Below are 17,434 nucleotides of genomic sequence, written 5' to 3'. Positions count from 1 at the left end.
TCTCACAGTAGTTCTACATAAACAAAAGTTTGGAAGGATTATTTCTGGGTCTAAAATCCTTTATGGTGAATATTGGCTCTTTTAGGCAGTGATTAAGTGGAAACTGGTGAATCACTCAGGCTTGAATTTGACACAAAAAAGTAGAAACGTAGTTTTTGTTTATTTTTCCAAGGTAGATAAATACTTATAGTCAGAAAGAGAAACTGAATGAATAATGAAAATAGCTTTAACTTCTTGAATACAAAGGATACATATGAGATATATGTATTTGCTCATACATATAAATGTATCAGTCAAAATTGTAGAAGTAGGAATTGGAAATGGGTGAGGATTCTCTAGACTCTTTACCTTGGAGTAAATTATTGTCTCAATGTCACTTTTGTGGGTGACTCCAAAGGATGTGGAAGAAAAATGGTTTAAAAACAGGAGAAAAGTGCTGAAGGCTAATTTGCTTACTCCAGAGTTGAATGGAAAAGGCATTAGGGAAAATACTCTAAATGGATTTGGCAGCCTGTGCCATAAGAAACATTACCCATAGCACATGCAGACAGAGCAGTTAAGAGGAAACTACTTTGGTTTTTTTCCTCGAAACTCATCTTAGTAGATGTGTTGTTAAGAAGTATAAATCTGTTATAAGACACAATTATTTCATTTATCAAACATTCTTTGCTGCTGCTAACAGCTGGGAAAACATGTGTAAGAGGGAAAACATATCCTCCTGATGCTTGGGGAGCCAGGTTTTTGGAAAGTCAAGGCTGTGTGTTCAGGGGCTGATAGAAACAGCAGTGTTGATGCGAGGTGCAGGGCAGCCACCCTTGGAGAAGAGACATGGATCAGAATTCATGGCACGAGCAATTCTGAGCACCCACGTGCCCTGGCAGTCTCTCCTTGCTGCTACATCTCACTTCTGCACTTGGAGCTGCCTCCACACTTCACCCTTATTCCATTTAAAACACAGGTATGAGTCATCCTGCTGCCAGCAATGGGATTGCTCATTTCCCGTGAGTAAGTCTGCATGGAAACGACACTGACACAAAATGCTAGATTTATTTGCCAAAGACACACATGGTTAGATTACATTTATGTTAGATACCTGTTTTTATCTATCAGTCTCTTTTCTACAATGAATCAGTGCCACAGGATTGTTAAATACATATTTACATGAAATACATAGAGAAGGTTATACAAATTAGGTTATATTGACATTGATGATCTGTTTTATATTAATATTTATGCTCTTTGGTTTGTTACAGGTGAATTATAAATACTGTGTTTCTTAAAGCAAGATTTATTTAATAGCGAGTTTTGAGGTAATTTTCCTGGCATATTTTGTGGAAAGCTTGTTTTTGGAGCACAGCTCTACTCAAAAATCCTGTATTTCCAAAAGTGATATGGAAATTTGGTAGCATATTGGAGTCTGATGTCCCTGGAAATAAATCAGATCTGGGGCCAGAGGAACTTCCAGGAATCACCTAGGGTCAGGTAGTTCAGTTGTGGCATATCTTTCATAAAAGCAATGAGGAATCTCAGTAAGTTAATAAGATTGCTAGTCATCAGATTTTCCACATGCAGTCATGTAGTGCAAATGCAATAGAGTTTATTAATAGTACTCCAATGTAACATTTTCCAAGTGTTTTGTAGTAATACTGGTTGGGTCATGTACTTCTAACAAGCATTAATGTTCCTCAGGGAAGACTCAGAGTATAAGTGCCTGGTAGTACCATAAAATGTGGAATAATCAAATCTGTGAAGGACAGGCCACAGTGAAGCTGACAGGAATACATGATGCTTGTGTATTGTGGAACAGACATTCCCTCTATTTCAATGAGGAGCTGGAGGAAATTATTTTGAAAAATATGCATTGTATACATGAAGCAGAATGTAATTTTACATAATGCTCAAATTTCCTACCTAATCAACATGTGGCCATGGGGGGGGCTTCCAGAAGAGAAAACACCTGGAATTGCTGCTGTTACCCCAAAATCTTTGCCTGGCGTCCTTTGCTTCCCTTGTGTTTATTTTCAATAGCACCTGGCTCTGCACTGAATTGTTGGACAGTCAGGGCCATGTTCTTTGCCCTAGAGTTTGGAGAAAGTGATGATGAGATGCCACATGGGTACCATTCCCATGAGTTAGTCTTTTGGTGAGGACATCCTAGAGTGCAAGCCTGACTTGTGGCTGAGGCTGAAGAAGAATTGTGTCTCGACAACATTTGATTAGTCTACAAGCTGTTCTTTTGAGAAAAAACCAAATCCATAGCTGAAAGATGCACCCAGTCAAGAGAAGTTCCTGGTGAACATAATGTATTTCCATTGATGGGCCACAGGGGCAAGGCTGATTCTTCCTTTTGTAAGAATTGTTCAAATGTTCAACTGTTACTGTTCACATGTCTTAAATTGATGGCAGTATTACCTGCCTGTCAGTATAGCTAACAGCCAATGCCACTGCAAATGATGGAAGGTGCAGCTTAATAACCTAACAGTGTCTTTTAATTTCAGCCCCAGACTCAGTCTGATGTCTGCCCAAATTTGTACCCAAAGTTTGACCCTGTCCCCGGCTGCAGGGATGCCCAATATATCCTTACATGTAGACATTTTTCCTGCTTTGTCTGCAGTTAAGGATGCTTCTGGGCAAGGCTGTGTGTGAAAGTATGGATTTGCAGGTTCACATCTCCTGTGATTGTATGTCATGGCAGTCTGTTGTCACCTGCCCTGTGGTGGTTCCTGAGCTCTGCAACAGCAGAGCATCCTGTCCCAACTTAGAGGGAAACATTCCTTACAGCCCTGGAGCTACAAAATCTTTTAAGTCAGGGACTTAAAGGACTAAAATACTTTGTGCTGTTAAAACTTCACACACACACACACACACACTTATACCCTACATATGATGATTTACAAGAACAACTTATGTTTTACAGATTGTATGAACTTCCAAGTATATTTTAATATGGAAAAATTTCAGATAATATCATAATCCATGTAATGGATTAACATCTGGTTCTGATTTCCCAAACCTTGGCTTCCAAACTCTTCAGAAATTAATGGGAAAGTCAGTAGACAACTTCAGCACAGAGCATAGTATTAATTCTTCATGTCTGTTTCATTTTACTTTATTTAGACTTGAAAGATATTCTGTCTTACTGGCATGAGTTCAGAGATCTCCCCTCATCACCCATGAATGGGAACCACATCACTACATCCTCATATATTATAACTCAAAGGAGAATTCTGAGGGAGAACAGCCAGAGAAATTCAGCCCAATCCATATCATGAGTTGTATAAAGCAGTTCTTGTACTTTCCACTGGTATGACCCTTTGTTGTTATTTATGACCTTGTTGTTAATTGAGATACTTGAATCAGTGGATTTAGAATTTATTGATTAATGCAGGTCCTCATATCCAGACAGAAAGAGCCTTGTTAACCCCTGTCCTGTAAGCCAGTGAAGAATTGGGCCAATCTAGAAAACTCAGGTTTGTTGTTTCAGTCCTAATATGTCACACTATGGGAGTTTTGCAGTTGATTTCAATGGTAATTATGAAACAAAAGAGGAAGGTTTATATAAGTGCTATCATGTGTAGCTTTCTGTGTCTTAAAATGTTTGTGTTGTGACATGTGAGATAGTGCCATTTTATTTGGCAACTACATTGGTGCATACTAGGTAATATGTGTCAGGGCACTGTGAGGACTGGGGGCTCCTGTGGGTCTGGGATTATCCCCAGGAGATGAAAGGGCACTTGTAATCATCCCTGGTAGGTGACTGCTAATTCAGAGTGACCATTTTTACCTTTCTTTTATGCATTAAAAAATTTGAAATTAACCGTCCTTTTTTTCCTTTTGCATGGAACAATTATTTGCCGTTATCATGAGTATGTAACTGTCACATACAAGGTATTTTGTGCCCTTATAAACTCAGCTTTCTTGGCACCCCAAAATTCCATTGTTGCAGCTGGTAATTTACACTCTTCATTTAATATAACCTTGCCAAATTATATGAAGTCTAGTTTGACCCTTACCTCTGTACATCTGAAAGTGATGGTATGACCAATTTTTTTTTTTATGTCCAGAAGAAGGAGTGAATGTAGAGGAGAGTAAATGCTCAGAGTGCTAAATGCTATCAGATTTTTATCTCAAGAACAACCTTAAAAAATTATTTCCTTTTTCATGAGTGGTAGCCACGGAATAGCCAGAGTTCAAGAACATAATCATGCTCAAAAAAGTTTCATAACCTCAGACTCCGTGAGTACCTCAGGTATGCAGGTGGTAACAAGGATACAGGCAGGTAATGGCTGTGACTGCAGAGGATATTTAAATAAGAGATGTGTCCCTGGCCATTAGTACCAGAAGGGTACAGACAGCCTTGAAGGCTTTGCAGGAGAAGCAGTTGGTGAGAGAAGCCAGGTTTTGGCAAGAATGAGGGAAAGAGGGATTGTCATAAAAAGAAGCGGGGTAACAAGGAAGACAGACCTTTATATCATGTAACTTGGGTTGCTGCCCACCAGGATGTGGCAATTCTGCTCTCACCATAGTGGGGTGGGGGTGTTTTATCCCGTGCAGCTGGCAATGGGAGCCCCATTGCTTCAGTTCTGCAGCTGAACCTGCAACATTTCTGTACATTTAGAAATGATAGCTGGAGGCAAGGGTGCTGAGGTAGCCCAGAAGGAACAGAGCAGTCCTGAGCACTGCAGTGAGAACATGTGAGGTGTTAGTGTCCATCTTTGTGACTCTTCAGGCTCACAGATCTGTGTTTCACAGCTGAGCACTGCACTGGGGCTGCAGCCATGACCCAAGCTGGAGGCATGTGCCCCTGGGCTGTGATACAGCCCTGACTGTCTCCAGCTGTGCAGGAAGGTGCCTGCATTGGGTCCTGCACATGGGCTGGGACTGGAGCGCCTTCATCCTCTCAGTAAATCAAAACCTATCACACATTGATTCAAAGCCCTCCTAAATAAATGAGCCTTTCAGCTGGTGTCAATAGGATTTCTAGTTTCTTTCCCATTCCTCAGCATCCTTGGGTCCCCAGAGAATATAATCAAGCACAGGAGACTGTAACAATCAGGGCCAGGAGATTATGTGGTATCCAGGCACAGCCTTGAGGAGTCGTGTTTGCTGACATTAGGTTGACTACAGCTTTACGGTCATTTTACACATGACAGCACGTCAACTGTGTAAACCTTGCTGGAACAGGAGATTGCCTGTGACTAGCTGCTGTGAAATGGAAATGATTTGTCTGTCTCTACATGGACTGAAAATCATGACTACTGTTTGCTAGTCATTGCTATTTCTCAAGCTTCTAATTTGGTGTAATTTTGTAGTGGAGACAAGGCATTAAAGGAGCTCAGAGTGCAGGTGTGTGTCAGATCCCCACTTCATCAGTGCCTCCCATCAGCCCCCATCAGACTGAATGGGCTTCACCTCGAGAGCACAGATCATATTGTATTTTTACAACTTCAGTAGAATTTATTCCAAGGGAAATTCTCTCCTGCACAGAGAATATTACCCAAGGTCGCTTAGGGTAACAGAAATGAGCTGTAGCTGATGTGATTTCTGGTGGACAACCTGTGGATTCAGGATTTAGCATAACTGGTGTAGAGTTTGAGCCCTTGGGTTCCTGTGCTTTCAGTGTAACTGTATGGAAATAATACATGTGCTAGCCTGCCCCTTGCACCATAGCAATTTTGTAAATAATGATTATGCCTGTTCTCATTTTTCAGACTTAACAAAGCTATATAAAGTTTGTGGTGTAGTTAAATTTTAGTATAATAATTTAAGTATGGATTTAGGCATAGTTTTGTACAAGTTAACTACATTTTGCTTTAAACTAGCATTGAAAAATTGAAAATGCTTTGACCTATTATTTTTGACCACAATCAAATGTTCCTGTATGGTCCATAATCTGACCCCTCCATGTGTCACAAGAAAAACAGAAATGTTCCATTTTAGTTTTTTGTGACATTTTATTTCATGTGACGAAGTACAGTAAAGATTAGGATAAACAGACCTTATGCAACATAGCATCCAAGTACAGAACATTTTATAAGACAAAAGGAACAAAGACTCCCACTGAAAACCTGCTGGTGTCAAATAATCATTTATTTTGCTGTTGTTGACTTGCCCCTGCCTAAATGACAGGGGCTTAGCTACAGGAAACAATATTCCAACAAATGCTTGTGAAACCCTTATAATTCCTGTCACATCAAAAGCCTGTGTGAAATTTTGTGCTTTTGGCTTCAGCGCTCTTTTTTTCTCACACATACAGAAACAATACATGAGGAAGTATTTATGCTTATCAAGAAAGAAGGCTACTTTGCTTTGCAAACACAGCACATCAATGAATCCTAAACTGCAGGTCTGAAGTTTGGGTGAATTTCAGGGCTGATGTCAAATATTGTGCTCAAGAGCTTTTTCATCATGCTCTCCATGTTCCTGTGGTAGCTGCTTGTGAGGTTTCGGATGGCTTCTGTTGTTTGCTCTTCTATTTTGGCAGAGAGGTTACCTTGGGAGCCCATTACCTGAAAAGCAGAAGACCTCTGAGCAAAATGAGAGGCTATATAGAACCATGCTTATTGTACTTTTCTTCATCATGTGGCACAAGCATAACACAAATACATCATAGTGCTTCTGAACAGTGAGGGTTTGATCTGGGTTCAACTGTAGGCATAAAAACAGGATTAAAGGCAACTCTCATATGCTCATTAGCAATGGGAATCTCCCCATGTAATGAAAGTTTCCCAGCTCGCTGTGGGAAAAACATTGTGTATGTTTTGTCTTTTATATGGCTCGTTTTAATTTGTTTTCTATTTTAATGACTAGGCAGCTAAGTTCTATCACTGTGTGCCTTCGTTTGGCCTCACTGAGAGTGCCTGTGAGTGCAGCTAAGGACCAAACATGGAAAAACCTTCCTGAAAATGCATAATTACAGTTTCAGAGTACTTGAAATGTCTTCAGCAGTTAGTGATGTATAACCCTCAACAGGCCTCAGACAAGGTCTTTTAATGTTACATTTTCTTATCTGGCGAAATACCAGACAGCTTCTGGCACAGTTAATATCAGGACATTCGCTTAGAATTTAATTGACTCTGGACTCACTGAACATTTTAGCAAGGTTATGTTATAAACAGATGCACACGTTCCATATCTGTGACTTTGCTCCCTCCTCCCCCATTGCCCCAACATCCCTTGAATTCTTCCCTTATGGAAAAGTCCTTCAGACAGCAGCAGAGAAATTGATTTCCAGCTAAAGAATTCCATGTGGAGAGAAGAAGACATTTCTGCATGCTGGCAGAATGAGAAAGGAATAAATAACATATTGTTCTTGTTTCTGCCACGGTTCTCTGGGGTGGACTAGCAGGTGGAGCTAACCTGTGGTATATTAGTGGGGTACCTAGAGCATGACCAGAAACAAGGGAGGGGTCGTCAACTCTTATTTTCCATGTGTTTTCAGCCCAACTTAGCCCTTAAAAGAAAGAAAAGCATCTTTTGCATAGGCCACCTTCTCTGTTCTGTTTATCAGTACCTGGCAACGTAGTAAGACATTTGTCCATACTCCACATGTCAACCATTTTTCAGTTTGGAAGAAATGTAGGTTGTAGACATAATAATAAGTATTGGGAAAGGGTTATAGTTTTCTATAACTATTTTCAGCTGACATTTTATTATAACTTTTAGACAAGTTGCAAGGGTTGCGTGTGGGAAAGGTTGTACAGCTTCAACCAGATTTATGGAACTGAATTTTTCCACTGGGGAAAGTAACTTTCTAGAGATCCCAGATGGTTGCATGTTATCCAGTCACTAAATACTTTTGAAAAGCCTCAAAAAAAAGTATTATAATTTTAAGAAGAACCTCTGCAGACCTGCTTTCTCAGCTCATGCTAATGTCATTTGAGATAATAAACTCTTACTCTTCTATGTGTTTTTTCCTCTCTTCTTCAGCTTCTGAATTTGAGGACCTTTTTCTTGCAGAATGGAGGCAATGCTCTGTTTCTTTTATGATTTTTGCTGACCTTGAAGGTTTTCCCCTTATTTTTCCCATACAGGTTTTATGCAAGTGTAATTTCAAAGCTGATAAAATATTACATTGTCTCAGAAGCCTCACAATTCAGAAATAGGCTGCACATCTCCAGAGTTAGGTGGCCTCAGACAATGAGTGAAAAAGCAAAATTGGTTTGAGATCCAGGCAAAAAATTTTGCATGTTTTGAAAAAAGATTTTGCATATTGTCATTCTAACCTCAGTCTTTATTTTTCTGTTGCTGTTCTTAATTCTGGATGGATATGAAGCCTCCCATAGTATGAGAAAATTTGCTCCTGTTTGGATACAAGTGACACAAAGTTGGAGGAAGAAAGGCATTAGAGGAGACTGTGATAGAGAATTAAAAATACTTGGGTCCAAATACCCGAGAAAGTAAACTGAACCAGGCATCAGAGCTCCCCTGCACTGCCTTTGCTGGAGCTCCTGACTGCCTCCAGACACAGGTTAATAATGATGGCATTTGTCTGGGTAGGTGAATGTTGGACATAATGGGGTCAGGGAACGTGGAGGAGGGCTGCAATGATCTTGTACAACATGTGTCATTTGAGGAGCAATATGTGCTCAGTCCTGCTCGTATGAAACGTTCCGTCAACAAAAACTGGCCTTTCCCTGCAGCTGTATTTGGTTGTAGTGAAAAAATGGAGTTCACAAAAAAGCAACATCTTTACTCTTCTGCTATCAAGACCTAGAACAAGAACTCTGGCTTCACTGAAAAGGTGAACAAATGTTAGAGGTATTTATACTTTATTTTGGTGTCAGTAAACAGCAGATACTGTACACTTAAGACATTTCTACCTGGCCTGCCTGTGTGAACGTGTGTCTGGGGGTTGGCAGGGTATGATACCAATACTTGGTGTGTATAGATGTTCCTAAGGGTTGTGATCCCTGCTGGGAAATGTTTTATGTGAAGTGTGACTGAAATGACAGGTTAGTAAAAAAGATTTTATTTGATCTCTTTGTTTGTTTGTTTTTTCCTTCTTTTTGTGCCTGCTTTTGCACAAAACTCTCCTTGTCTTTGCATGATACAACCTGGGGGAAAAAACAAGACCAAGAATGTAGGAGGAAGGTCACCTGGTAAAAGCAGAATGGTTTGTGAATTCCATGTAAATGCTAGAGAAAAATGCAAGATGCCATAAATGTATAAAAAGGCTTTATTCAGATAGGAAAATATTGAGTCAGACCACTTTTACTATAGAAACAGTGAAAAACTCTAAAGTTTTGTTGACTTCAGTTGACAAGGGCTGAGGTCTTATATGTAATGAAAAGAGACGGCTGAAGCGGAACAGAAATGGAAAGAAACATTTTAAACTTTTGTTTTTACTGACACATCCACATTACTGAATCCTCCAGTTTCAGGAATGGAACTAGGTCTGTCTGTGGTTATAGAAAAAGGACCCAAAAGTATTTTTCCTAAAGGGACCTATGTCTTCAAAGCATAAACATGAATCAAATATGGAATCCGGACCATTTTAGTGGTGAATGTACACAATTTCTTCTACAAATGCCTTCAAAGTGTGTGAAAAAGTCCAAATGAGGCATATAGACACTGTAGATGACACCCCTGTGTTTAATCAGTATGACCACACTGGTTTGCAGGAGTCTCCAGGTAATACTCTTGGAAGCAGTTTGGTTTACCATTGAGCAGTTTGGTAAGACTAAAGAACATATGCAGGTTCCTTACTTACGTTTGTTTCTTTGTTTCTAAATTCCTTCTCCCTCTGTAGTCTGTAGTGGTCTATCTCAGCTGTGGCTTCTTCCTTGGCCTGCTTCAGCCTTTTACCCTTTCCTAGAGGGGCAAGAAAGAAGCCTTTATTTCATACCTTCCCTGTATCCCCAAAGATGAATCTCCAAATCAGAGATAGTGTTCTACTATGGCAGCTAAAATGACTTTGCTGAAAGTCTTGTCCATTGGAATTATTTGCACAAGAATGGTCAGAAAAGACAAAGTGATTTATTTAGAATACTTATTGACTGCTAGCCAGTCATGCAGGAGGTAGTCCTCTTCTGAGACTAACTTCCTGTGCAGAAGCACACATCAAGTGAAGAGCTTCTTGGTTTGCTGACAACAGAAGTCTTTTTGCAAGTAGACATCTTCCTGCAACACAAATGCATTTTTTTCTAATCACAGCTTGGTGTTTTAAATAAATATCTATCTTTTCTTCATCAGCAATAGTAGCAGCCAGATAACAGATTTTAGTTGTCACGGATGGGAAAAGACGTTATTTTGTAAGATTTCCTGTATTGATTGGTTGCCAAAATCCCTTCATCCCACACCAACTGGATTCTGCTTAGAGCTGGCAGATATCCAAAACAATGCAAGATGTCTTAACCACTACCAAACTGAGTTGCAACTTTCAAGCTTTGTCCTTTCTTCCCCCACCCTTTTCTACTAACCTTTGTTAAATGGGTGATTAAGAGAAAGAAGTCAATTCTTTGCCAGCGCACAGAAACCATGAAAGGGATTACAATTTTTTTTCTTTTCATTTTAAACAAGGTGATCTATAAGGTGACATTTAAAGGTGTAGTGGAAACTAAAGCCTTCCTCCTTACCAGGCTTGCTTGCATATCTAATTTTGTTTGTTGTGAATAGTTTGTTTTAGGTAAAACACTATGGGCTTGTCAAATCAAGAGCATGTAAGTCACTGCAGGACTGGACATAAGGTCCTTCCTGGATCTAGTAGGTTTGTCATGTAAAGAACAAGAGTAAATGGTTTGATGGAAATGTGATGTTTAAGGTTCTACATGAAGGAGCTGGCACACTTGTCATAAAACCCCTCTGGGCTTCTCTGTCATTTATAAAGTCAGTAAAGTTGCATGGAGCTCCTCAGGATTCTGCTACACTACCTTGTGAGGAAACAGTAATTTTCTAACTGTAAACTTCTTGCATGGAATGTTGGTATGCTATACTTGAGACACCTGGACTGGGGTCTCTTTCTGCTGTACAGCTAGAATTTTAGGAGCTGGGGAATAAGGTGGCTCCCTTTTCTTAACAGGAGAAATATCTTCAGTTACTGAAAAATTGCTTAGTTGCTTAAATTAGGATATCACAAGAATGTGAAGTGGCGGCCTAGGCAGCTGAAAGAGCCATCTTGATCTCTTGTGGCACACTGATTTATTTACTTATGGTAACAACCTATTTAACACCACTGAGCAATAAGAACTTTTTTTTTTTTTAGGCTCTTAATTCAAGCACAGAAGACAAAAGATATCTTTCTTCCTTTCTTGAAATCCTAGGAAACATTCTCTGTCTAGACTAGGAAGACGAACATAAATATTTCTCATTTTCTTTCTCCAGGCTGTTACACTGGTTTGGTTACATCTGAGCTGGGCTTCTCAAGCCTTATCAGGTGTGTCATATAGCAACTTGCTCCCACTGAGCATGGCATAATGAGGAAGCTGAAGCTGGGAGGAAGACTGTTTTAATACATCTGAGATTCAGCAAAAGCCTCGATAAAATACCTGATTCAGCAGGAAATTACTTCTCCAGCTGATTGCTCCTTCCAAAATAATTATCTGCAGATGGGTGAGTAGAAGCAGAGAGATGCACAAAATGGGAATTACCTTTTAAGTCTTGATTCCTGGACTGTTGGCTTATTGTGGAACCTTGGGGGTGGCATGTACACAAGCTTTCTACAGGAAGGAACAGCCTACTGAGGAACTAGATAGCTTTATTGACTCCCAGTCCATGAGTGCAGGGCTCTTGTATGTGGGAAATTATATTTCTCAAAGTCCTTCTCCCATTGAGCCACTTATGTATAAAGGGGAGAGAGGCTGTTTTAAACCTAGTGGGTACTTTTCCAGAGTGTATATTTGTTTGAAAAAGGCTGATTTCCCCCAGCTTCTGCCACTCACTGTATGAAGTGTTGGGACCAGCATGAGTGAACTGACAGATCTGTGTAAGAGCCTGACATAAGTCTGGACAACAAAATTTGGAACCAGGTTCAAGTCTGTATTTTGAAGTTTCCCTTATTCTCCTCTCCAAATTTGGAGCTGATCAGCCTTTTGTAGAGTTTCCACTCTGTAGGAGTGGAGCTGGGGGTGATTCTCTGGAGCTGGCAGTCAGGGGGAGTGACTATGATGAAGCTTTGCCAATTTCACCAGCTGAGGAACTGGATCTCTATAGCAAATTAAATTATTTCAAAATCAGTGGGATTTTAATTTCAAATTCCATCTGGGGGTCCATCTGTAGTAAATATGTTGCATATTTGGCCACCAGATAGATAAATATATCCATTTAAAATGCAGAAAATGGAAAGAGATTAACTATAAAACAGCAGTTCAGTTGCCTCTGACAATGTAGATAGTGAACCAAAGAATATATGCATACATACGTGTCAGCTCTTGACAGTGCTCTGGAGCAAGCACAATACATAGGGTGTCACTGTAGGGTGGCAGCCATTTCATTTTTCCATGAAGCCTTTAGGATTGGCACAGCAGGAACCTGCTGCTTCCTATTTAATTAAGTGGAAAAGCTGTGAGTAAATTACTGCTAGTCCAACAACGTTGTGGACAGAATCGGCAACTGCCAACATATGCGATGGTGCATATGCTGCACCTGATTAAGTTAAGCAGAAACTAGAGCTTAACCTGCTGTTCCACTAGGGACAAACCAAAATTAATTAATCAGTCTGTTGTTAACCACTTGTCTGCTACTGTAGTTGTGCAATACAGGACTGCCTTTTCAAAGCCTTACTGATCTGCTGGGCTGGTTCTCTGCAGAGCACAGCCAAGCTGAAATCAACCCTTACACACTGAAGGGTGGTGGAGCACTGAAATTCAGCCAAAATCATGCAAAAAGAGGGCAAGAATTGCAGGAGGATGGACAAACCAGTCTGACCCTATGACATTTCCTCAGGATCATAGAGGTGAGGTACAGAAAGCCCCAAATTTGAAGAGATTTTTTTGCCACAAAGGTCATACTGTGGGGGCCAGGATTGCTGCTGGCTCTATGTCCCTCCTTCTATCCTTGAAGATGGGAAGCAGCAAAGCAGCTGTGCTATGCCTGGTTTCCTTGTCCACAGCCTATAAGGTTTTAGGCATGGTGTTAAATTGGCCAAATTTTAAAAAACTTGCTCTGACCAGTCAGCACTGTTCAGGATTTTCTTACCTAACATGGGAAGGTGTTATTAGCATGAAGAAAGGCTGTATTCTTCTTTCTAGGTATTTCTGTGATGTTCATGAAACACTTTGCTCTGGTTAGATCCACAAGAACTGGTGTCTTTTAAGTTGTTGGAGTTCTTTAGATCTTGTAAAAAAGACAGTAGGAGGCAAAAATGTTGCATTCTAATTTGTTCAAACACTAAGTTATCTTACTTTCCAAAAACTGCAATGCTAAAATTGGAGTTTTGTTTTCAAACATATCATCAAGGCTTCTAGCTGAATTTCTGCAGAGAAATCAAGTCATTTGAAGACGCTGCCAAAAATTAATCATATTTTCTTAAAATAGAACCATTTCAGTTGTCTTTGCTAAATTGTATGGAAAATGGGATATGGAGATGTGCACTGAGAGAAAACTATTTTGTACTTTTAATAAAACAGAATAGAGGCAGCTGAGCATTATGTATAGCTCTCTCAGTAGATAAAATATGTCTTGGATATTGTCCAAGAGAGCACCATGGATATAATTCTGTTTACAATATCTGATTTTGATTAACATTTGGTTTTAATCTGATTTTCTATAATCTTTCATCTGAGTTTTCTTTTTATTAGGCATGAGAAATTCAAGGGAAGATATAAAAATCTATAGGAGAATGAGTTTTGCTAAGCCCAGTGTTCATGACACATTTGTTTCCTTGTTTTACCCAAAAGGATTTTCAGGAATTGATGTCTTGGCGCTTACAATGCTCAGTTATTTCTGGGATCCAAATTGTGCTTAAAGTAAAAATGATAGATAAAGCAGCACCATGTTCAAATGGTGAAGGGATTGCAGACTGGTTTAGCTCATGTTTAATCAATCTAAGAATTTCAGCCTTGCATGTGTTCATTTAATTAATTATTTAACATATTAATAATTTTTCAGGTATAAATGATATCAGCTAATGATATCATGCCAGGAAAAGGGTATTGAGCAAGAAGTAAGAAAAAGCATGTATAGAAGAGCTTTAGCATTATATTTTTGTTTTGTTTTGTGTGTATCAATATAATTTTATTTGCTAACTGTTTCAGTTACTTCAAGTGGCTTTTGCATTACTAACAACTGCACATATGTCAGCAAAACCTAGGCCCATTAACTGTTTATATACAATATTATGTGTGTTCACACTACATTTTGATTGTTATGTGAGTATCAAGTGTAAACACTGAATGCTTTGCATCAGGGTAGTTTTGCTAGTCCCATTTCCTTGCAAATGCCTCTTCCTGGTATGTCCCAGGAACAAGCTGCCAGCTGATGTCCCAGTGTCAGCACAGCAGCCAGACCCATGGTGCAGGGGTGTTGTGCAACACCTGCTTGGGGTGACAAAGGAGGTCACAGGGCTGGGAGGGTTCAGTGCTTTCCCTGGCAGCCCAGACCTGCAGAGTGCAGGCCCTAAGCAGCAACTGCTGATCCCAGCTGGTGCCAGGTGGATCTGAGCTGCCCATTCTGGGGTGAAGCAGCACCTCCCTCCTTGTTCCACTCAGCTGTGTGTGCACAGGTCAGCCAACTGCACTGCACAGATCTGTTGCATTTCATGTATTGCATTTCAGCTTAGCTTTTATGCTCAGAGACAAACTCTGCAATCCTTTGTTTTGGTCTAATTGCAGAATCAATGTGGGGAAGAGACTGCTGAAGTAACACCAACATAGAATAGCCAGACTTGTCTCTAAAAGAATTCCTTTTGCCCTCGTCCCAAGGTATTTAACTTATGCTGGCATAGTTATCTAAGGTGGTGTAGTGACAGTGCTATAAAAATACTTAAATTAGGGACAACATGGGCACTTTGTTTTGTAGCTTCACTGCAAACTTCTTGCAATGTTGAATATAATGGTTATCTAGGTAGAATGATACTGGTAGATGACTTATAATGCTTGTTTTGGAAAAAAATCCAGGGTGGATTTATTTAAACTTGTTTCCCTTGATCAGCTAATTTTGGAAATTCTTGAGGTTCTTCATGGAATCACACTGAAGCGCTGAGACTGGAAGGAGTCCATAGTATACACTCCCTGATGGATGTAAGGGCAGCTTGATTGGGGCCATATCCAGTGGCTTTTGAATGTCTCTGAGAATGGAGATTCCCTGACTCTGGGCAGCCTGTTCCTCCCTCACAGTCACTGGGTTGTTTTCTTATGTTTAAGTTTGTGTATTGAAATTTTAATTAGTTTTCCTTAATAATTTTTATAAATGCAAAAAAAGTTTGCAATCTTAAAAGTAATAGAAAACAAAGCTATAGTGATGATATATTTTTACTCTGAATAATTTTACTGGTAGCAAAATTCTTAATAGCTGTTTTTGTGTAGATGGTTAATAATTCCTACTAGTGTGTTAGTGTTGAGGTAAACACTGGCAGTGGTTTAATTCAAGTGTCTGACTCAGAGGGATCTGAAGATAGTTTATCTGTAAGAAATCCTGTTCTTATCACAAGCACTTCAAGTGAGGCTGAGGTGGTGACAAGGGAGTGTGTCTTTTGTGAGTAGAGTAAATGCATCCATAACTGTGTCTGGATTCTGCAAGACATTAATCCTTGGTCATCACTTTTATGTTATAATTACTCTTTTCATTTTTGGAGTTTCTTAATTTATGAAGCTTCCTTTTTAATTGACTGTTATAGAAAAAGCTAAAGTGAGTCTTCTGGTTTTAGAAACAAACACAAATGAAATTAAAGCAACAACAACAACAAAAAAAAACAAAACAAAACAAAACAAAACAAAACCCCAAAAAACCAACCAAAAAAACAAACCCAAAAGTAATACACTTCAAGCTAAGGCCTGATTCTGCAGTCTGTGTTCAGGCCAAACTCCTCCTTCCACTGAGGCCTGTGCCTTTCCAGGTACTGTGTTCTCTTGCTTTGAGGGGCAGTTTCCTCTGCCCTCCATGAGAAGGGAAAAAACCATCCCTCCCAGAGCTCCTGGTTTGGCTGTGTAAGAGGTCAAAACCCTACTTAACTATCCCTTGCCTTCAGGTTTCTGTCTGAGAGTTCTGTTTTATGAAGGTGGGAGGATTTGTTTTAGTCCCTATTGTGAGGCACAGGCAGTGCCTGGGTGCTTAGGGAGGGGACTTGCCTTTCTATTTACTTTTGTGTGCTGCTGTACAAATTGATACATCACACTAAAGATTAATGAGCATGCAACAATGCTGATTCACGTGCAGAAGGGATATTGAAACTACACAAATTATTCTGTTTAGCTTCCATTCCTCCCTGGAAAACAAAATATATTCCTTTAATTGCACTCTTGCTCCACATGACATCCTTGTCAGCCATTTTCTTTGCACTCTGCTGCTGGTTTCTGAAGCAAGATCACTCCAGAAAACAGTATTAATGTTTCAGTGCTAGTGCAGGTCAATGAGTCATGTGGTTGTACCTGCACCCAGGAGAATAATTGCTTGCACCATGTAATAAAACTCTGTGAATGATCTATTATAGTACTGCGAGTGCTCATGGTTTTACTGTGGCTTGGATTACTGTCAGGGTGTTCGAGTCTCCCCTTAGTTTTCATATAATTTTTGAAGCCCAGCTTCAATTAGGAGACAAGTTACTGGATTTTGCAAGTAAAGAGGAACATTAAAAAAAATTTAGCAAGACCTATTAAGAAAAGTAAAGAGTTTGGAGTCTAGTCTTCTAGAGCTGGCATGTAGGATTTTAATTTAAATAGCAAGGCAGTAATGGCATTATCAACACTGAGATAAAGGAAGAACAAATGCAGCTTGCAGGATGAATGTAAGAAAGAAAACATTTTTTAATGTAATAAGGCACAAGCACACAGGGTTTTAAGCAAACTCTGAATGTTCAGGTTTGAGTTAATGCCTGGCTGCAGTCAAGGCACAGCACTAGTGCATGTATACAGATGAAATAATCTTTTTCTGTGAGCTACTGTAATTCCAAAGGGCTTGCACTTGAGAAGTACAGTAAAACCAGGCCAAGTACTTACTTTTTTTTGCTTCCTCCAGTTTGTCCTTGGCACGTTTTTCTGCCTGCAAAAGCTGCTGGATTCCTTGAGACTGGCTGGTCATGCTGCTTGCTGGGGCTGGTGAACTTCTGTGGAGCCTGGAGCTCAGAGGGAGTTTTATACAGCTGCCAAGCTCTTCCTTGTGTTTTTTGTTCTGTGTGTTATTGCAACAAGCTTCCAGATTGTACCAACCCAGCTGGCTGTGCCTGGATTGCTGCTGGGCACACAGGCCTGGGAGTGCAGTCAGAAAAACACTGCAGTGAGGCTGAAGGGAATGTCCTCCTTTCCTCAGGGTCACAGAGAACCTGAAGTCTCTGATTAACACA

The 17,434-nt window shown here is 39.9% G+C and overlaps 1 protein-coding gene across 1 annotated transcript; it reads right to left on the bottom strand.

Annotated features, from left to right (window-relative positions):
- Positions 1 to 6,335: 6,335 nt before the first annotated feature.
- Positions 6,336 to 17,172, bottom strand: ATP6V1G3 (ATPase H+ transporting V1 subunit G3; the record flags this gene model as incomplete). The annotated part of the gene is made up of 3 exons (XM_084211573.1): positions 6,336 to 6,509; positions 9,713 to 9,813; positions 17,091 to 17,172. 3 exons carry the CDS (start codon positions 17,170 to 17,172, stop codon positions 6,336 to 6,338), a joined length of 357 nt encoding a protein of 118 aa, XP_084067699.1.
- Between the last annotated feature and the right edge of the window lie 262 nt (positions 17,173 to 17,434).

The sequence above is a fragment of the Fringilla coelebs genome (genome assembly GCF_963513975.1).
Source record: "Fringilla coelebs genome assembly, chromosome: 9".
Classification (NCBI taxonomy): domain Eukaryota; kingdom Metazoa; phylum Chordata; class Aves; order Passeriformes; family Fringillidae; genus Fringilla; species Fringilla coelebs.
Note: the sequence above shows the minus strand (reverse complement) of the source record. Positions and strands in the feature narration are given on the sequence as shown.